At 39.6% G+C, this 22,488-nt stretch overlaps 1 protein-coding gene across 3 annotated transcripts in view; it reads right to left on the bottom strand.

Moving 5' to 3' along the window:
- The window catches only part of arhgef10lb (Rho guanine nucleotide exchange factor (GEF) 10-like b), a 47,262-nt gene that overhangs the window by 11,914 nt on the left and 12,860 nt on the right, over positions 1-22,488 (bottom strand). For 2 of the 3 annotated variants that reach the window (XM_066671624.1, XM_066671627.1), the window contains 15 exons: positions 21,654-21,790; positions 20,669-20,782; positions 20,238-20,346; positions 19,977-20,080; positions 19,725-19,802; positions 14,453-14,632; positions 12,451-12,567; positions 11,948-12,040; positions 9,294-9,464; positions 8,096-8,241; positions 6,926-7,098; positions 5,727-5,842; positions 5,045-5,172; positions 4,424-4,524; positions 4,180-4,301 (listed from right to left, as the gene is read on the bottom strand). In XM_066671624.1, the coding sequence (XP_066527721.1) occupies positions 4,180-4,301; positions 4,424-4,524; positions 5,045-5,172; positions 5,727-5,842; positions 6,926-7,098; positions 8,096-8,241; positions 9,294-9,464; positions 11,948-12,040; positions 12,451-12,567; positions 14,453-14,632; positions 19,725-19,802; positions 19,977-20,080; positions 20,238-20,346; positions 20,669-20,782; positions 21,654-21,790 (1,889 nt within the window). The remainder of the gene's footprint in view (positions 1-4,179; positions 4,302-4,423; positions 4,525-5,044; positions 5,173-5,726; positions 5,843-6,925; positions 7,099-8,095; positions 8,242-9,293; positions 9,465-11,947; positions 12,041-12,450; positions 12,568-14,452; positions 14,633-19,724; positions 19,803-19,976; positions 20,081-20,237; positions 20,347-20,668; positions 20,783-21,653; positions 21,791-22,488) is intronic. The other variant, XM_066671625.1, reaches the window with a different exon arrangement.

Genomic DNA, 22,488 nt, shown 5'->3' with positions numbered 1-22,488 from the left:
TTATGGACAAGGCTTTACAGGACTATGTCGTAAGGCATACTTTTTAAAATGTATTCATCAACAGGATAAAAGCAGTTAGAAAGCTGAATGAATGAAAGAAAAAAAATGTTTTGGGATTAATCAAGAACTTTTTGGATTTAATTTTCTGAACACGTTGGAGAATTTGAAAGCAACTCTACGTAAAAGCATGGAAGGTTTATTAAAGGCTAATTTGAATATGTAAATATTAAATATTTTATTTATTTATTTCTGATGTTAACAAATCAATAACCTGCTCTTTCAACAGGAAATTAAATAAATGCAGTGGGTTCTGGTTTTTGCACATTACTGTACATGTAGCACAGAGTTTTGATGTTTATTTTTTAAATCATTAAACTAACCCTACCTCAGACCTGAAGCTCAGCTTTCCTTACTTACTTTCCTTACGTACTTACTTCTTTGCATTACTTACATTTATTATTAATAGCACAGGTTTTATTGGAAGTACTGATACATTCTTGCTCTTTTGATGTGTTTAACTGCAGGAAAGATGCAAATAAAAAAAATATTTAAAATCAAAATATTGCACTTTCCTTTATAGCATGTATATTAAATCTTTGAATATGAATGTTTTTGGTTCATTTTTCACTATGCTCATGCACCCTGATACATAAACAGGAACATAAAAAAGACACAACAACTCCAAGGTGTCTGGTAAAAGGCTGAAATTTAAAAGGAAATCAAGAGCAGACAAGCTTGGCTCCTAATGAAGCTAACACAAAATTATTAAAACGCAAATTGTCTCCCACCCACAGATTATGCCTAGCAGCACAGTTCTTATAACCACACCTAATCATCAACGGTCCATATGTGAAGTAACTGAACCCCCTGTCTGCCAAGACTGTGCTAATCTCCATTACCAACAGCAATGCGTCCGTCACAGCAAGTAAACACATTAAACGCAGTCAACAACAGCAAACGCTGTATGACAGTTCAACACTTGGTGTAGTCAGCGATAAAACAGTGCACAGCCTGGGCCAGACTTTCAGTCACCAATGAGATTTGTTTTGCTTTTAAAACCTTCTGTTTTGTCGTAGGATATAGTGGGAAAAGACTAGCTATGCTAGTTAATCTACAGTACGTTTAGAGTGTAGTGGGTGAGGCTTCGGTTTTCACCCTCACAAACTCACACATGCACAAAGTTCTCCTATATGCCTGGCCTCTCTTAGCATGGATGAAGCCCTTTTTCATCTATCAGGGTCAAGGCTGTTATTCCCATTTTCCTCCCTACAACAACATGAGGCTGGGTGATTAATATGTGCATGAATTAGCCCGTTTGAATTATTTATACTAAGGCTTTATGTCACACAATCTCACATTCCATCTGAATGTGATGAAATGCTCCTGCTGCTCTGCTTGGACTCAGTGTAAGTCTGTCAGATTTTCCTCCATCTCCTTTGCTTTTGTAATATTTTGTGATTTGATTGGTTGTTTTGTACAAACCCTGCTTTTTTTTTTTTTTTTAAAGAAAAAAAATATCTTTGAGAATACTGCTTTATCTGTCAATTGTGAAACACACCACCTCCACTCGAAAAATTATCATATTTCTATTCACTTTCGTCTTTCATGTTGTTTGTTTTCCATATAAGTGGAAGTAGGGTTATATCACCAAAGTAAAGGTATGGCAGACAGCCATGTTCACATTTCAGATATTTTCTTACAGCAATCTGCACCTCACTCTGGATAAACAGCTCCCTGCCTGACCCAATAACGACAATTGTTTACGTCTAGCTCTTGTGAATCAACAAAGAGGACGTCTTGAATTTCTGTGGCCTAATACACTCCTGAAAATGGGGACTTTTTTTTTCACTGAGGGATGGAAGAACTCAAATGAATTCATCAAGTTCAATCCCTCTCTATACACTCTATCAAACAAGGTGAACGTATGCCACAAGTTATTCCCTTCACACTCTGTCTGTGTGTACAAGTCCCCACTGTGAAGACACATCATTCACTTCCATTCCCTTGCAGACTTTGATTTTTCCCTCTGAAAGTAGTTTCCTCTCTATTGTTCATACTCTATTTAATCTCAGTGCTTGTAGCGCTGCCTAATTCTCCATGCTGAGCTGCCAAGCTTGCAGATCTAGACTAGAGGGAGTTTGGCCAAGGTGAAATAAGCTGCAAATCACAGGCTGCTGCACACAAAACACAGCCAGGGCATTCCAATTCAGCTTCAATGTGAATCTGTAATGACTTATACTCTGTTTTTTTAGCATTACATATACAGCCATAATCTATAGCAATTTTACAAATCACCAAAGTAGAGTACTGTGCTTTCAATACAAAAAATTTCTACTTGCTACTTACAGCTTTACTGTAACTTTAGAGCACATCTAATACAAGCAGGACTGTTTTAAAACAGGATATGTAACATCCTTAAAAACATTAAATGAAAGACATAGCCTTGCTAAGCTTGAGACTTTTTCAATTATTAATTTAGGAGAACATTTGACATAATTATAACATTGGAAGCAATAAAATCAATTAAATACAAAAACAGATATAAAATTACAAGTAGCTTTATTATTTTATTTTGTAACTTAAATTAAAGAGATATGTACTAGGTTTTATGGAAGATATTTGCCAAGGACCAATATCTGCCTGTCTAAGATGACATGTTGGAACATTCTGTGAACTGCGCAGGTTTTTAAAAGCAATTTAAAAAAACATTTTAAGCCAGCCAATTCAGTTCTTTCAAAACAGAAGCGATAAAGCTCTTTTGTACTAAATGAATAAAAGCATTGTTTTTTTTTTTATGAAGCCCAGTAAAAGAGTAATGGGGCAATTTAAGCCCAGTGTATGGGCAGTCAAGGCCAGATCACTGAAGGAAGCCAGGTCACTTGGCCTGCCACTCTGCTGCCAATTTATGATGCTCCTTATGTAGTGGAACATGTCCCAAAAGCTTGTTGCATACTTTGTAAATTTGATTCAAAGACTTATCATGAATTAACAAATATTTCTAATTAAAGTTCTACCTAAACTGAATACACCAGAATACACAGATTTGCTGTCCTTGATTTCAATTAACTGATTCAATTATAAGTCATATGTTCAAAATTTATGTTTTGTTAAGTTTCCCATAAACAGGCCTTCCCCCAACTCTGGAAAAAAATGGAAATCATTAAATTAATGATTCCTCTGATTACTTCAATCCACAAAATATCAGTTGAAATTAAGCGAGAATTCAACTGCTCATCCACTACACATTGCCCTCTTATGCTTTACAAAGACATGGATTACATTACAAATTGTGGAGCATATTTTACATCTAAACAACTGGGTGTCTGATAATACAAATAATCTATAAACAATAAGTATCACAATTGTTGCTGAGAGTTGATGAATTTGGAACAGACAAAAAAGAACAATTAGGGCCAAATTTGAATAATTCTCTGATTCTCTTAAAAAAATAATACATAAGCAGAAGGAAAGTAAATCTCTCAAAACCAGATTTTAAAAATTCAGTAAATGTTAAAAGGGCATCTAAAGTATCCTCGAAGAGCGCACCTTAATTGTTAACATTTCACTTGAGGTAATTTAACAATGGTAGTGTGTGGATAAGTATTATTCTTTAGGTGTAAAGCACATCATGAATCTAGCTTGTAACTCACTCATTCAAATAATCACTCACATATTTGCCCTTGTTTTGGCATAGCTCCACAATTCAGTGCTTTCCCACCAATACACTATGCTTTTTATGGAGGGTTTTCAAGTGAAACAGCTAAAAAATACACTCTCTGCATTGAGAGGCTTGATTACAGCAGATAAAGGATTTTCAAACTTATCAGATGTGAGATATATATTTTAACAGAAATAATAGATGAACAAATCCAATTTGGAAAGCAACAAAAGAAATAAAAACACTGCAAATATAACTACAGTAATAACAATGAGCTTCAAGTACCAAATATTTAATAGCCACAACTGTTAAAAAGTCACTTCCAATAACCAAAAGCAAAAGCTCCACAATTAGCAGAACAACAACTTTGTTCATTCACATCAATAGTATCTGTGAACTTTCAAATGTGTGTAGGTGTCTAGAGGGAACATTGTGCCCCACTTCCACAATGACCGCAATATGTAAATTGTACCACTGGGAAATAAGTTATAGAAAACTAAAAGCTCCATGCTGGGTCTCACCTTCTGATCTTGTGCTTTCGGAGAGAACACAGGCACACGGCAGGCCAGTAACGGGCACCAGAATGGAGGCTTAGTCTTCTCATCATCCTCTGCACAAACCCAGCCGGGCAAGTTCTCCTCCCCTACACACACAGCAACAGGCTTAGCTAGAAGCACAGTGCATTCACTAGATTCAGAGCCAAAAGAAAAGCAGTGAAGCCATGACTTCAAAAAAGGAAAAGAGACTGATTTGACAGTAACTTACTTAGAGCGATCTTAGCTAGATGAAAGCGATTGACCCATGCGATTTTACTGACTGGGCTGGGAGTATTAAAAACCACTGTGAAACTGACTGGACGTCCAGATCTGTCATGGAATAAGAACAAAACACACACAGGTTAATTTAAATGAAATCATTTTTAGATTGTAATTACTTGTTTACAGATGACTGTGATTGGAGTCCATTTTGCAAACTGTCTATTGATATTGATTGTCAAAATCAATGAGGGCCAAAGGGAGAGTAAATAAGCAGCACAAGAAAACTACACTGTTGATTAAACCATATTCTGTGATGGCACTTTGGAGGAAATGCTCAGCTTTTCTAAAATCTGTTCCCACCAAAGGCTTAGTGAAGCTCACCCCTGTCCATTTGGCTGTGGGAACAAGGAAGAGCAGCTGTGGTTGCTGGCCCTAAACAAATCCAATAAAGTGAAGCCCTCTGGTACAAATCATTTCAATCACCCCAAATCATTTTAAATCGTTTAACGGGATGAGTGCCCTTCCTTGGGCAAGCTTGTTGCATCTGTGCACATTAAAGGCAATTTGCCACAGAGCTCTGTTTTGTCTTGCCCGTGCCCAATGCTCCGAGCGCTTCTTTGCCACTCACTTGTCAGGCTTGCCAGGCACCATGAGTCGCAGACGACACTTGTTGGCACACTGGATCTCGTCCTCTTTGATGCGAATGAGCCTCTGCAGAGCCAGGCACCAGTCCTGCCCTACTGTGGTGTTAAGATTCTGCACACAAACAGACACACACAGACACAGACAGCTGTCAGAGAGACTGACTGCCTGCTAACATATCACTTAGCACTGCACTTACTGATGCTTTACTGTACATCAAGAGGAATCAGAGTAAAAAAACAAGGGATTATTAATAAGATGCTTTGATATATTTAACTTAAATTCATCTCTACATTTTCAGATGACAGCTGTTTCCACTAGATCTTATATTTATTTTATGCTTTAAACCAGTACATACACAATTCCTACCTGTGTGCCCTGTAGTCCTTTCTTATGTAGTCCTATCATTTGCTTATTTTATATATATATATATATATTTAGAGCTGATCAAGGTATACTGTACTACACTTTACTGCAGCATTTCAAAGTAATGGACATCCTAGCATATTTCACCAAAACTGGACACAAAATTATATGATCTGGACCTGGCAAGTGTAGAATCTTAACGGATTTAAAAAAAATGATGACTGGGGAAAAATTTAATGAGGACAATCTAATCATTATTCAATGCTGTGCTACTGTAGCTGTTAAAAGACAGAAAATCATACCTGATAAGCCCCCTGCAGAGTGCCCACTAGCAGAGTGACCTCCTCCACCACAGAGAGGTCATGCTGCAGCTCATGAAGCTCCTGATACAGCCTTGGCGGCCCCAAAAATAGCTTTCCTAAAACAAAACAAAGCTCTCAATTTCACAGTCATAACTTGTACAGCCTTCGTACTCAGTTCGTCAAAACTTTGCTCAGTACAACTGGTTAAATTTGTACCAGACACCCCTAATTTAATATAATCAACATTTTGCTCAAGCAAAACACACAATTACGTGACCTCACTGAAGAGTGAATGCAATCAAATCCTCACAACAATGTTCCAACAGTTAGAATAAAGCCTTGCCAGAATAGAAATAAAACACCATAATAATATCTCTAATTTTAAAGGAAACATTAAGCAAGCCGATGTCCACCTGTGCTTGGCCATATTGTGTATATCCAGAACAGGCCAAGGATGTATTTTTTCCACATTTTTGAAAGGCAGTATATAATGCATTAACATTTGGCAAATCTTGAGTTAGAGAAAAAAAATTACAACAGTAGCATGAAACCACCACATCCCCAAAAAAATAAAGGAAGCCAAACTAGAATCAGAATAAAAGAAAAACAAAACAAGGACGTCAATACAACCAAGAATTGGGCCAGCACTGCCCCTTGAGATTGGGCATGTGAGCTCACTTTGGGAGAACAAGTTGTGGGATTTGTTCTGAGCCCTACAGAGACCCTTCAGATTATATTTCTTAGTTCATCTGGTAAATAATTGAGAAAAGGAATATGCATGTTGCGGTATGGAGGTACTGACTTCTAACAGAAAGTGAAAAAAACTGATTTGTGGAACCACAGTGTTATTGAATTCAAAAAGATGTTTTGGCACATGGAAAACCATGAGCTAGTGTTTGTGAAAAAGCAACTCTGAAATCTGTTTGTGTATTCAGTTATGTCTAATGGAACCCAAAATGTGTCTAATTTCTTTCTTGTCAAAGTTAGAATCCAAGAGGATTTGAATCAGTGTTGCTGCAGTAAGACCAAGACATAAACAGAAGGGTGTAAAAATGTACATAGCAAGGACAATTCATATCAATATTTCAGCTCTGTGCCCAAGCTGGCCCTGTCGTATTCATGAAAGGGCTTTGTCAAGTTATTATTAAACTATGTTCTATATTTCTGCAGTGAGTCTCAAACCATGACTCTGCACTGACCTTGAGAGTTGACAGAGCTGAGACGCCTGGTACCAATGGGCTGATAGATGCTGTCATTGTTCTGGGGTTTCTCCAGACCCACCTCCACCACTTGAACCTGCTGTAGAGGAGCGCTCCACTTTACTGTGTACTTTGGCCCAACAGGGACCAAGCTGCTTATATCCGGAGGGCCCCTGATTGAAGACAAAAGCACAGTTTAAAGATCTAAAGAGCATGGCAGAACAAAGCCCACAGTGCAGTTAGATATAATTTGTGATTAAAGGGACTTGGAATAATTTTGACAGAATCTCAGGGATAAAAACGAGCCCTTGTGATCAGCTGGGCTCCCACAGAACAAGATAGACCACGCCACGACAGGAGGAAATTACTATTCAACATCATCATCTGTCATGCATTATCCAGAACTGAAGATTAGAACTGTGAAGTTAAATAGCACCCATTTGCAGTGAAATGCTGTGAAATCACACAGATCATAATACTTTGAAGACTGTATAAACCTCATTTTCATAATTGAGGAAAGTTCACAGACTAGAAAATGTTACCTTGGCTCATCAATGATGTAATCAATGCCACTTTCAGTGTATCTAGATCAATTGATAAAACGCCAAATATAGCAGCTTCAAAACTACAAAAGACAAAGTCTCAAGGCCTAGTGTTCACATTTATGTTATTGACTAAGCATCTTTAAATGAGAAAAAATATAATACCATTCAAAAGTTTGAAATCATCATTATAGTCCTGATTGGGTGGTGGCTGTTATTTTATTCAAAACTCATTCATAGGAGGTTGAAATACAAATTCTAATACTATAGTTTCTTATACATTTACAAAATACTTCAATATTTAAGAAACTACCAAAACTTTAAATGATTAAACTAGAAATTACATAGCTAAAGTGTTTTATTAACATATTAACTTTGATTGCAACTTTTTTATTATAAGGCACTGTGGATATAAAATTTATTACAACTTAATTCTCAAGGTTTTTTTACAGCTTCCTATAAATTAAGTGAACCTTCTGAACCATTTAACATGCCATTTTACATACAACAAATTTATTGTAACAGTCATTTTTTATTAAAAAATCCGGGGATTCCAAATAAATTAAATACTAGAAAATTGAATGTTTGCTGTCTGAAAGCAACAAATATTAATCTGTAAATATCTTACTTGAGATTGATATTAGCACAGACGAGCATGTCATTGAGAAGGAAGACCTTGCGTTCCTTGGATTTCAAGACCTGTCCCTTCTCCCCATACACAGTTTCAATCAGCGTTTCACAAAGAATCAGCTGCTTCTGATCTGAGTTTAGTTGCTGTAGACACAAGCATTTAATCAATCAGTCAAACTGTACCATCTAATAAGGAATAAAAAAAACATTTATAGATTTCTCTTTGACACAGAATACAGCTTCTAGGGTACAGTAACATCACGTTACAAAACTCTTCCATCTGCTTGGACTGTAATCCTTCTGTAGCATCTTTGAATGCTGCACTTTTATTCTGCACAATCAACAAAAGCTGCTGACAATGAATTGCAATAACCTTGGAGAATCTAGAAATCTGTTTTGTCTTTCGGTCATTAGCATCTGAAGGGGATTTGGGAGTGATTTTTATACCTCTCTTTCTAGTGTGCAGCTGCTGGGAGAGACAGGAGCACCCTCTAGTGAATAGAGAGGATCATAAAGGCTCCATTTAGTAGTAGACCACTTTCAGTCTCCGACAGATGCGAGCCTATAACTGCACTAGTCCATGACCCAGATCATCAGTCATGATAGCTCCCAGTGAGAGTCAAATAGCTGCAGTGCCACTTATGAATCAGCACTCAATTACTATTTAGTGGGAAATGTATAAAAAAGCAGTATTATGTAGGAAGGTCGGCGCTTTAATATCAAGAAAATAACAGAGTTAAACAATAAATTTCCATTCTGGCAGTGAAGGTATTAAATTGCTAATTTTTTTCCAATTGCTCATTTTCTAAATCATTTGACCACAGAGGTGCTTTGCATTGTGTAAAACTTTCATTTAAAAACAAACAGAAGGCTCACAGATGACTTGGAATACATTTGATCTATGCTAATTTGCATAGGTAGGAAATAACCCTTGTTTTTTACTGTAAAGTGGCCATGTTGGAGAGATGTTATTTGCAATTTCAGTGATGTGAAAATGAGCAATTGTGAAAAGAGCAACAAACTATGGACACTGATGAATGCAGGAGTTTTCCTGAGTAATCCTCTGAAATGTGTGTAGCACAGAAATAAGTTTGGTGTGTCTGTTGCATGTAGCAGAAGTGTATGTATGGTGTGTGTATTAGAGAAGTGTGATGTGTGTGGTTTCATTAGCAGAGTTGTGTTGTGGGGTATGTGACCTTGCTGAGAGTCCGGTCAATGTTGCTGCGTGCGAGCTGCTGGATCTCAGAAAGCTGCTCAGCCAGACGTTTCTGCTCATTCAGCTTCTCAGCCAGAGTCTCAAGCTCAGTAAGAGCCAGTTGCAGTGGCAACCGGTCACTATGCCCTGCTGGAGTGTTCTTTAGCATGTCCTACACACACACACACACACACACACACACACACACACACACGTTTCATGTTAACACGTTTTTCATTTCAAGATGCGTAGCTAATAGAAACCACTTATATTTGTGTGCAAAATTCCAATTTCTTTTCTGGTAAGATTACACAGTCACCGGGGCGTACCACTCATCACTGGGGCATTACATTTTGGTACAATTACCTAGGCAACATAATTGCAGCATATTCAACTGAAGTAGTATTTTTCATTGCATTTACTCCATTCATCTGGTCTTGACTGTAATTTTTCTCATTTTAAATTGTTCAGTTGTATAAGGTGCTCCTTCTCTGTGTTTGGCATTGCTTTAATTGTGTGAACAGTGTGGACTGGGAAGTTTTGGTTGCACCTATTCATCTAGTTAGTTTGATTACACTGTGTCAACACACTACGTACCCAATGTATTTTTGGATTAGGTCTAGTTATCTCTTGCCAGACAGGTAAGCTGTTTTGTTGGCACAATTCATAGTCCACCCTTGCTAAATACATGCTGGTTTGGTTTTCTGCTGAGTGTGATCTGTAGTCATTGTATAGCTCTTCCGATTTTATTATTATTATTATTATTATTATTATCTCGAATAAACAGGCCTTAGTACAATCACTGAGTTGTTCACCCCTGGCTCCATCTGTGAGGGGGTTATAACAGAGGCATATCAAATTCTGGAATAATTCATTGCAGGATTTTCTGGGAAACTGTCGGCCATTCTCCAAATTAGAATGGGCACTATAAATAGGACACCATGAATTTACTACTGAAAAAAAAAAAATTTAATTGTTAAGTATTAACAGGTATTTTTCTAATGCTGCATAATTAATAATGTGTATGTAGTGGCAGTTTTAACTGACAGTTAATATGTTTGGTCTGGTATGCACAATACGGTATATATAATAACAATTTACTATCTTTATCTCAAATCTTGGCAAATTTTTTCCAGGATGTATAAAATGATGATTGATGGTTAAACCTGCTTATTCTGGTTTTCCTCAGTCAGGACATTTTGTTTCATAAACATTCACAAAAATATAATTCTTAACAGTGGCATATAAACAATAAAAAACCAAGCTTTGTGTTCCTAACCTGCTTATTATATACAAATAAAAAATATTCAAATCAAATCCCAAATAAATGTCAGTTAACACATTTCAAAACATAATTTAATATATTGATGCATTTTTACACTGCTAGCTCCTATGCAGACACATTCTACAGATTAAGACCTCCCATAAAGCCTTACAGCCCCAGAACATAAAGACAGAATGAATTCAGACTCATATTTTAGATCATCCCTTGCTAAATGAACCATGGCTCTGTAAAAACAAGGGTGTCTTTTGAACTGCTAATGAGTGTGAAAAAAAACAGTCTCGATTCATCTCTCCCTTCCAGTTAACACATGATCAAAGAAGAGTACACACAGTCGTGAGGATGCAGAAGCATCCTATAAAGCTGTGCAGAGTAAAGAGTGAAGAGAGGGAGATCATTAGATAATGTTCTACTGTATGCTGCTGAGGGAATGTAAGAGGATTAAGAAGTGCAGTGGTTATCTCACCCACTTAACCAGGCGCTAGATAGCATGCATAGGCCTGCTGCTTTCCACAATGCAGTATTTAATTCTATCTCTCTGCACAGTGGTATATTTCCATGGGTATGTCACTCTTTGTTTCACTTCCTCTAAACATGTGAAAGAAATTCTGAAACAAGGAGAGAGGACTCCAAGAAGTTAATTTTAGCTACTTTTGTCTGAAAGCGTTTACTATAAGAGAAGCATCAGGACAATACTGTACAAACTCTATTTGGGACACTGTTCTATTAAATATTGGACAGACAGATGAATATATTTGTGTATGTCTTTATTTCAAAAACACATTTAATGATTTCCCTTAAAAGCTTTGTTTTTTGTCAGTAGCTCAAACATTAAAGCACAATAAACAATTACAGCTGTTTTACATGTACTATCTTTTTATCAACACAATATACTTTGAGATTCCAATATTCCAGTATTGAACATATATTTTTATACCTCCATGTCTCTACAGCTACACAAATGTACTGGGCTTTCAGTGTCATGTTTTTATACTTGACAAAAGATTTCCCCAGATTCCTATAAACTCTTGATGACATTACACACCATCAAGAGTGAAATACTTAAAATCCCTGCAACCACCCATTGCACTTAAACTGTTGGATTATTTTCTGCTGCATTTATTGGCAAAGTGATGTGCTTTGACCCATCTTTGCTGACTAAGAACTAGGCTTTCCTGGATTCTGTTTCCTGATTACATCACCGGTTTTAATATATTTGTCTAGAATTACAGACATAAACACAATGACAATGATAAGATTTAACCTTCAATACCAAGTATTATTTCTTTTTGTGTAAATACAGGTCAAAGTGAATTTGTCATTTGACATACTCTCATTATTTTTGGAGATTGGGTTTGTATGTGTATACTGACCTGCAGGAGGAGTATAAACTGAGGGAATCTCTGGATTGGTTTCACCATGAGGCCATAGAGCGTGATCCTATCTGTGCTGGCAGCCTGCTTCTTCTGGAGGTCAGAACAGAGCAGAGTTTAAACGTTTGAACATGTCTTGTTACAATCTAATTAAATCTAAATCAAATTAAGTAAAAGGACACAAGAAGGAATCAGGCACCTGTTGTAAAATGGTATTTGACCATATTCTGAAAAGAAAACCTAGCCAATTTTATTTTGTTTTGTTAAATGTCTAAAAATGTATCTGTCTTTAACGATACAAGGCCATGATGTAGCTAAATTAGTATGCTGACATTTTATTTTACTGTAGTACATTAACTTATTATATAGAGAGAATATTGTCATTAGGTAAAGAATTAATGATAATAATGATTAGATTTTCCTACTTATTATACATTGGCCACTGAAATATCATGCACCCCAGAAACTGTATTTTTATGAAAACAGGAAAAAAAGAAATTCACCTTGAGAAATTCCAGAAATGCTGGCTTAGACATACAAGCCTTTTTGATAAGAGCCATCGCATTGGTGAAGTTGTTGACATAATCACTGTATACGTCTAGCACCATGGACTTTGAGAACTGCAAAGAATTGGAAGATAATTCAGGAACTACACATATCATCATTGTCATGTAAAACCTTGTGTCAAAATTACTGACTTTTTTTAGACTTTGACATAATTTCTAAAGACCATCTTTTTACATTGTATTAAAAAAATCTCACAATAACTCAAGCAATAAAAATGCTAAAAAATAACCTTGAAAAATATCCATTGAATTTCCACAGGAAGTTAAGGATGTTTTTTTCTATAAAGTTACATTTTGTGCAGCCATTTTGTGACAAAGCAATGTTTAAAATAAACAGTGTTATCTTGCAAGAATTCCAGGCTATAAAAAAAAAAAAAAAAAGTTATCAGCAAGCCCACATGTTCAACTCTGCCTGCACTAAACCAGTTAAGGGTGACTACAAACACATTATTTTCCTTTTGACTAATCGAATGCGTGCTGATCATACAAAACACTTGCACAGCTGCTGGTCACAGCTTGGGCACTGAAAAGGAAATGAGTACTATTTAAATAGAACTGCTGAGCACAGAATCTCCTGTTTTTCTGTTTAAAAAAAACCCACATGCAGCACACAGCCAGAATAAAGGAATAAAAGCTTGGCCTGTCATTACTAGTCAATATGGAGTGCAGATAAAGGAAATTTCAGCATTCAAAATAACAGTCCTGTGGTTTAAAGTGTTCATAACTTGCAAACCCCATTCCCAGAAAGGTTGGGACATGCTGTAAAATGGCATTTAAAAAAGATTTGTGATTTGTTAATATTCCAGAAGGTTTATTTAACTTATGTTTTATTTTAAATATTTTACTATTACACTGTACTACTTTGTTGAAATTACACACACATTTACAATATGATGCTTCTGACATATTCCAATAAAATTGAGATAAAGGCACGTTTACCACTGGGTTATATCACTGTTTCTTTTAAATACACTGTTTAATCATATGGGAACAGAGGATATTAGCTAACTGTTAAAACTTTGCAAGTGGAAATTTTGCAAATTTTTGCTTGATACCATACAGCAGCTGCTCAACAGTGACTAGCCTATCTCTGTGTATATCTCATGATGCATCACAGGAGACCATATATTTCCAGGAACTGAAATTAATACAAAGAGAAATGTATTCTCATAATAAACTCCTCATAGTCACCTGTGGCAAACCGGGACCCTAAGACCTTGGAGCAACACTACCTGCAATGCCACCTGCTTACACCAAACTATTTGATATGGGCATTTTAATTTAATGTACATACCACATCTTCAATTAGACCACAGAAACACACACTCTTCTTTTTTTAAAATATTATCAATATTTTCTACAGGACATGTGCTGTATATGTGTGTCCGAACTGATAATGGAAGGTCAAGTATACATTTTATTGCTATTTGTCTAGTATACATTTCAGCATAATGACAGGATTACACATCTGTTTGAGCAAACAGATGTGGCCAGTGTGGATTGCTTATAGAGGGGTTGTTTTCAACTCTCCTCTAAGCTGTCAGGATGAATAGTGTATTTAGGACAGCACTTAATATGTTAATATGATCAGCCGGCTGTGCGCATGTGTTACATTTTGAATTATGTTTTTATTGTTTCTGGCAATAGCTGATAGAATGAGAAAATGCATGTGGAAGAAGGTTAATATTCTCTACACATGACAGCCAATTTGCTTATAATGTTATGTGGTGTTTTTATAGTTTGGACACTAGCTGACAGCAGTGTGAGAGAAGGCTTCCTGAAGCAGGTTACAATTCACTACACATAGCCACTTGTTTGCACAGATGACTCCTATTACTTAATACATCGTATCACTGCTAAGTAAACAAAACTAAATGGGATCATAGTAAACAAGCTCAAGAGCATCCAGATACACAGACAGGAATGTTTTAAGACTCACTGAAGCTACAAAGAGATCTCCGATGGTTTCTGTGCGGTCCCACTCGGCTACACGGGATGCTAGGGCAATCTGGAACATGGCATGGCATTGAAAGATCTCCTTGAGCCGGTAGAAAATGGGCTGAATTTTCTTATGGCTCAGGATACGTGGATCAGCCTCCGATAATGGCTTCTGGTAATCCTGAGAGGAGATTAGAAATGTTTGAGATTACTATATTTCTTCTTAGTGGAGAAAATACACAAACACTGCTAATGGTAACTGGTGTACTTTAATGTACAGTACCATGCAAATTTCAGAGACCACCCTTTACTTAGTACTTTTTCATGTATTAGTGCAAAACAATAAATAATAATAATAATAGATTTATAATATACAATATTCATTCATTCATTCATTATCTGTAAACACTTATTGTCACGCCCTCGTCCTGTCATGCCTGTTTTCCCCGCCATGTGCTCTCTCTGCACATGGCTCTGTCTGTTATTGTCCGTGTCTCCGCCCTTGTCCCGCCTTTGTTCCACCTCCTTGTCTGCTATCCCTTGTTATAGGTGTGTCTCGTTTGTTCGTGTATTTAAGTTCCCTTGTGTCACTTCCTTTCATCGGTCATTTGTTTTGTTTTGTGTGGTTCCCATTCCAAGTCGTGTTGTTTCGTGTTGTTTTGTGTTATACTTTCTGGTCAGTTGTTCCTTGTTTTCGTTGCCTCATTTCTTGTTGTTATTTCGAGTCCTTTCATTTATCCAGTCGTCATGTTTGCTCTCAAGTTCGTTTATGTTTGTTTTGTTATATTCCTTCATTAATAAAATCACTGTGTTTTAGCGTTTGCGTCCACCTCCGTCAGTCCGCCCTCCGTGAATCGCGACAGAATGACACGGCCATGTCACCGGACAAAGCCATTAAAATAGCAGAGGACTTACTGGGCACAAGGGTGCGTAATTGCCCTGCTACTTTGCTATCTTTACTGGGAATGCCTGCGGAATTTGAAGGAGGTCCCAACTGTAAGGAATTTATACTGCAGTGCAAAGAGTACTTTGAATATTTGACCTGTCCTACTCCTTCGGACTTTATCCAGGTCATGTTTGTTAAATCTCTCCTAGGAGGAGAGGCATTACGGTGGGCAGAAAATTTAGTTAAGGAAAAGGCCCAAGATCTTACCATGGAGATTTTTTTTTAACTCTTAGAGGAAAGGTTCTCCCCTTCTGCTCCCGAGGATTACCCCCTCAGGTCCAGGGAAATTTTTGGAAGGGGGTTAAGGGTAGGGGCTGTTAGCCTAAATCTGTGGGACATGAGAGGTGAGGCTAACAGGGGCACATCTCCGGGGGAATTACGGTTGAAGAAGTCCCTCAAGAGTGTGCCCATCAGTTCCCCTAAAATCGCAATAACTCCAGCACGAGCAACACAAGCCTCTTCCTCCGTGGACGTCGTTGCAGGTCCCCCTGCCTCTGTGGACGCTATCACAGGTCCTCCTGCCTCCGTGGACGTCGCCGCAGGGCCCCCTGTATCCAAGGACGTCGCTGCAGTCCCTCCTAACCTCCACGAGAAGCTTGCAAGCCTCTATGCCCTTCTGGATGTCTTTCTAGGGCGACACCACCCGGCCGCTCCTGTCCCCGTGAAGGCGGTGCCTCCAGCCGCTCCTGTCCCCGTGAAGGCGGCGCCTCCAGCCGCTCCTGTCCCGGAGCGAAGGCTGCCCCCGGCGCACCAGATCCAACAAAGGCGGTACCCGCCGCACCAGCTCCAGCGAAGGCGGCACCCGCCACACCAGCTCCAGCGAAGGCGGCACCCACCGCACCAGCTCCAGCGAAGGCAGCACCCGCTGCACCAGCTCCAGTGAAGCCGGCACTCGCCGCGCCAGCTCCAGCGAAGCCGGCTTCCTCAGCCGCTCCTGTCCAAGCGAAGGCGGCTTCCTCATCCGCTCCTGTCCAAGCGAAGGCGGCTTCCTCAGCCGTTCCTGTCCAAGCGAAGGCGGCTTCCTCAGCCGCTCCTGTCCAAGCGAAGGCGGCTTCCTCAGCTGCTCCTGTCCACGCAAATGCGGCTTCCTCAGCCGCTCCCGTGACTGTGGCCTCGGCCGCTTCTGCACCCATGACTGTGGCCCTGGCCGCTTCAGGTCGTGTCCGTAGGTCAGCCCCAACGACTTCGGGGCCGATCCCCAGAACTGTGCCCAGGCTGGTACCTCGGGCTTACACACAGAGTTTTACCAGTCCTGGGTACCCTCCTGTTATTTTGGTTCCCGTTTCTTTCCCTGTTCTGGTCCCTGTCTCTGTCCTTGTTCCTGTACCTGTGTCTGCCTTTGTCTCTGTTCCTGTCCCTGTCACTGTGTTTGTGTCTGTCCCCATAAATGTCCTAGTCCCAGTTCCCCAGCCAAGACCTGTCCAGTCCCCTGTTAATAATCCAGTCCAGTCCCTGTTTCAGTCTAGTGTCTTGTCACCAGTCTCTTCTCCTGTCTAGTCCCCAGTCCAGTCATTGTTTCAACCCTCTGTCCAGTCTCTAGTCCAGTCCTCGTTTCAACCCTCTATCCAGTCTCTAGTCCAGTCCTCGTTTCAACCCTGTGTCCAGTCCCCAGTCCAGTCCCCTTTTCAACCCTCTGTCCAGTCTCCAGTCCAGTCCCTGCTTCAACCCTCTGTCCTGTCTCAAGTCCTGCCTCGTGTCCAGTCCCAGCACCCAGCCTCAGTCCAGTCACCTGCCCTGTCTCAAGTTCAGTCACCCGTCCTGTCTCAAGCCTCAGTCCTGTCTCCCATCCAGTCCTCGTTCCCATCCATTGTCCTGTCCAATGTCAAGCACCCTGTCCTGTCCCCTGTTCAGTTACCTGCTCTTGTCCAGCCTTTTGTTTCTAGTCCCATTCTGTCTCCAGTCTTGTCTCAGTTTAATACGTCTGTTCTGTCTCAATTCCCGTCCAATGTGCAACCCCTGTCACCTGTCAAGTCTTGTGTTTTTACTCCTGTCCTGTCTAGTCCATTCCAGTCCTTAGTCCCGTCTCCTGTCCTGTCCCGTGTCCAGTCTCCTTTATCCGGTCCTGTCTTGTCCTCAGCTCCTGTCTCTGTTCCTGTCCCTGTCACTGTGTTTGTGTCTGTCCCCATAAATGTCCTAGTCCCAGTTCCCCAGCCAAGACCTGTCCAGTCCCCTGTTAATAATCCAGTCCAGTCCCTGTTTCAGTCTAGTGTCTTGTCACCAGTCTCTTCTCCTGTCTAGTCCCCAGTCCAGTCATTGTTTCAACCCTCTGTCCAGTCTCTAGTCCAGTCCTCGTTTCAACCCTCTATCCAGTCTCTAGTCCAGTCCTCGTTTCAACCCTCTGTCCAGTCCCCAGTCCAGTCCCCTTTTCAACCCTCTGTCCAGTCTCCAGTCCAGTCCCTGCTTCAACCCTCTGTCCTGTCTCAAGTCCTGCCTCGTGTCCAGTCCCAGCACCCAGCCTCAGTCCAGTCACCTGCCCTGTCTCAAGTTCAGTCACCCGTCCTGTCTCAAGCCTCAGTCCTGTCTCCCATCCAGTCCTCGTTCCCATCCATTGTCCTGTCCAATGTCAAGCACCCTGTCCTGTCCCCTGTTCAGTTACCTGCTCTTGTCCAGCCTTTTGTTTCTAGTCCCATTCTGTCTCCAGTCTTGTCTCAGTTTAATACGTCTGTTCTGTCTCAATTCCCGTCCAATGTGCAACCCCTGTCACCTGTCAAGTCTTGTGTTTTTACTCCTATCCTGTCTAGTCCATTCCAGTCCTTAGTCCCGTCTCCTGTCCTGTCCCGTGTCCAGTCTCCTTTATCCGGTCCTGTCTTGTCCTCAGCTCCTGTGTCTATTCCTGTCTTGTGCTGAGTCCTGTCACCCGTTGGTAAGTTGTCTTGTCTGGGTCTGTCTCGTTTCCCGTGCTCTCTCCTGTGCCAGCTCCTGGGGGGTCTAGGTGTACGCGCCCCGGGAGTTGCGCGTTCAGGAGGGGGCATCTGTCACGCCCTCGTCCTGTCATGCCTGTTTTCCCCACCATGTGCTCTCTCTGCACATGGCTCTGTCTGTTATTGTCCGTGTCTCTGCCCTTGTCCCGCCTTTGTTCCGCCTCCTTGTCTGCTACCTCTCGTTATCTGTTTCAGGTGTGTCTCGTTTGTTCATGTATTTAAGTTCCCTTGTGTCACTTCCTTTCATCTGTCATTTGTTTTGTTTTGTGTGGTTCCCATTCCAAATCGTGTTGTTTCGTGTTGTTCTACTTTCTGGTCAGTTGTTCCTTGTTTTCCTTGCCTCATTTCTTGTTATTATTTCGAGTCCTTTCATTTATCCAGTCATCGTGTTTGCTCTCAAGTTCATTTGTGTTTGTTTTGTTACATTCCTTCATTAATAAAATCACTGTGTTTTAGCGTCAGTCCGCCCTCCGTGAATCGTGACACTTATCCAGTTCAGGGTCGCAGTGGGTCCAGAGCCTACCTGGAATCATTGGGTGCAAGGCGGGAATACACCCTGGAGGGGGCGCCAGTCCTTCACAGGGCAACACAGACACACACACATACCTACGGACACTTTTGAGTCACCAATCCACCTACCAACGTGTGTTTTTGGACTGTTGGAGGAAACCGGAGCACCCAGAGGAAACCCACGTGGACACGGGGAGAACACGCCAACTCCTCACAGTCACCCGGAGTGGGAATCGAACCCACAACCTCCAGAACCCTGGAGCTGTGTGACTGCGACACTACCTGCTGCGCCACCATGCCGCGCAATATATAATATAACATTTATAAAAATTGTAATAATCATTTTAATAGTTGCCAGGTATTGCATGGTTATTAGAAGTTGTATTTTTCTGTGTCACTGATTTTTTGTTTTCACTATGTATGGAAACCCTTTTACTTTTCTGTATCTTTCCTATTCTGTATGTAAGTAGAATGCAGTCTTAAAAATACACTTAAAAAATTAAAAGCTGGCACATAACACAACCCTGAAATGGATTACGCAGCAAAGAAGATTATGATGATGATGATGACTTAAAGACTTTTTGAGTGGTAACTAAGTAAATAAATTCTGGTCTCTGAAAACGTCAGATGCTCTTATTTTTCATTTAGTTTTCATTGACTTTAAGCTTTGACTTGGCATTGAACTACAACAATATTTGTAGGTAATTTTGGACAGTGTGTTTTATTTCACACTGTGTAAAAAAAAATCTTCAAACTATGTAAATGTCAGTTGGGGTTATCAAAAAATACAACTCAAATCTGAAAAAACAGCCATTTACTTCCAGGATGAAAAGTATCTGAATAACAAGTAATAACATAATCAAATCAGATAAATATCGACTCCATCAGCCACCTACTTGAAGGATTCTTTTGAGAGAGTCCAAGTAGCTTATCTCACTCTGGACAATAGAGCCAAGAATATGACGCCTTATAATCTGAAAAAAAAGTTACTTGTTACAGCAGCAGGATTCTTCACTGTATAATCATTATTAAAATGGACAAAAACACTTGTACACGAGGCAAAAAAAATGGAATATGCTAAATTAAAGTTTCAGTGAATACATGAACATATTTACACATACAGAGAATCGAACCTCATATATACTCACCTGCTGGCTGCTGAGGCCCTCTGGCATGGGACACAGCTGAGGTGGTGGGTGTTTCACTTCAGAAACAGTCACATCCAGGTAACCAGAATCATCTTCTGTGTCATCTGCATCATTTAACATTCCTAGTGAACAACTCCTTAAATAATTCAGCCAACTGAACTGTCTTTTAAACCAAGCCTAAGACTTACTCCTTTCTCCTAATCAGGAACAGGAACACACATTACATGGAAATGCAAAAAAATATATAAGAATTACTCAAACCTGTAATTTCTTTTTTATTCAGGAAGGAGACTTTGCGCATCATGGCTAATTTCGTCTTTTCCAGACCATCTTTAGTGCCGTTCCGAGCAGCTTTCATGAGTTGTTGAACCTGCGAGAGAGAAGGCGAATGCTAAAAAATTGCAGTTCAGAAGACGAGGAGGATAGAAATGGTCGATCCTGCAGGAAGAACAGCATGAAGAACAGCAAGGGCAAAGTCACTTTCGGTAGGTCCCTCATGGCTCACTTGCTACAAGTTTGGAAGTTTTGCTTTCACTACGAAGCACAACTGAGAGTTAAAAAAAAAGGTGTACAAGGTGGAGCAAGGCAAAGCTTCACTGCTTTTCTATGTTATGATCAATTGTGGTTAAAAGTACATGTGTTAAAGAATCAATGAATGGGTCTGTATCTGCATTGCTCCTAGGAAAGTATACCTTGATGTCATAGGTCTGTTTGATCTGGCTGACATCTGGAGCCCCTAAACGCATGGCCAGCTCACGCTTGGTCTGGACACAACGCTCCTTAATGCGCCGTACATCCGGAGAAATCTACAGTCATCAGCAAGTCCATCGCAACAGTGGTGCCGATTCAGATTGATATTTACATACAGACAGGCAGAAAGACACAGAATAGAGAGAAAATGAAGAAACAAACACAGAAAAACAGAGTGAAAGTAGACAGTGAATCATACAAAGATAATCAAAAAAAAAAAAAAAAAAGACAGCCAGTCTGGTGTCTTAATGAATGCTTGTCGTATTCAGTGGATTATCCAATGATTGGCATACAGGTCAAAAGCCAACAGCATTAGACAGAAGTAAAGTGAAGACAAATTTAGTTTCAATCCCAGACATTTACATTAGCGCACTAATTAGTTTAATGAAGCTTTTCTGTACCTGATTTCAGAAGACATCATGCATGATATAAAGCATTCTGTAAAGACAGTGCTTATCAGCAGTGCTCACAGACAGAGACAGCAAGTGAAAGGACAGACAAAAATGAGCTAAAACTAGAGAGGAACAGGGGAAGCCCAGGAAGGAAGGAGAACTGAAACAGACTGCGAGTGAAAAAAAATCCACTGGCACATTGATTTAACCTTCCTCTCCCCACCCAAATGCTGCATACAAACCATAGCATTTGTATTTTTTTATTATTATTATTTTTGTCATTCCACTTATGTAAGGCCTATGTGGTTGTTGCAAAAGCATATGTATTAAACAGCTTCATATTGCCACCTTGTGACAAAGCATGGAAGTGTTCCAATGAAAACCCTTGCTTTAAAGAGATATAATTCAGGCCAGTACAGTTATGAATACACGATATAAGCTTTTACACATTTGATCAAGCTGAAAAAGTTACATGGAATGTGTCCCTTTGCCTTGCATCTTGGCCAAGGTACAAGCTAACCACATGCATGCCCACCTTGCTCCGGGCTGGTTGCTTGATCTCTGTGTCTGACTGCTCATCATAACTCTCAAACTCACTGGAGCTCCAACCATTCTCCAACATTCCTGCTGACTCATCAGGCTTCTGCACATCCTCATAGATCATGTCATCGCCTGCACACAAGAACAGGAAACAGCTATATAAAATGTACTGCTGTGAAGTAGCTTTTCTTGCACTGATATATTTGTTACACATCAGTTGTACATAGTAAATGAAACATGCCTGGATAATGCACACTATATATAACTAGGATTATTTGAGCTTTCATAGGTAATTTTTGGACATTCTGGCCAATTGAATTAATTATTTGTGTCTTCTGGTTATATTATACTAAATAAAACTGAACAAATGCAACCCAACACTGGACTGGTATGTCTTTAGTCTAAAAATAACTAATGTAATACAATGTGATATTCATCATTTCATTGTAATTTTGTAACATGGCAATCAATAATTATTGTAGTAAAATGTCAAAATTGCCATAAAATGCTAACTTAGTTTTGATCTTCCAATCTTAGTTATTATAATAATTTAGTTAAAACAAGCAATGTTGAATACTGATTCAGTTAAAAAAAGCATTTGACTCTCTACATGAACATGAAGTAAGATATCTACCAGCGTTAAAGGCAATGTCTACTATTCTGGGTGACTGCAGCTCACTCTGGTTTGTTTACATTCAGAAGGGCTGTGTCTTTTAAGGTGGAACTGTTGTTTGAAAGAAATAAACTCAATTGTTGTTTATATTTGTCTGAAGTTTAACTTGTATGTAAGTATTTATTCACTGTTTGAATTCCCACAGAAACACATTTGT

The sequence above is a fragment of the Hoplias malabaricus genome, chromosome 5, assembly GCF_029633855.1.
Source record: "Hoplias malabaricus isolate fHopMal1 chromosome 5, fHopMal1.hap1, whole genome shotgun sequence".
In the NCBI taxonomy this organism is placed as follows: Eukaryota; Metazoa; Chordata; class Actinopteri; order Characiformes; family Erythrinidae; genus Hoplias; species Hoplias malabaricus.
Note: the sequence above shows the minus strand (reverse complement) of the source record. Positions and strands in the feature narration are given on the sequence as shown.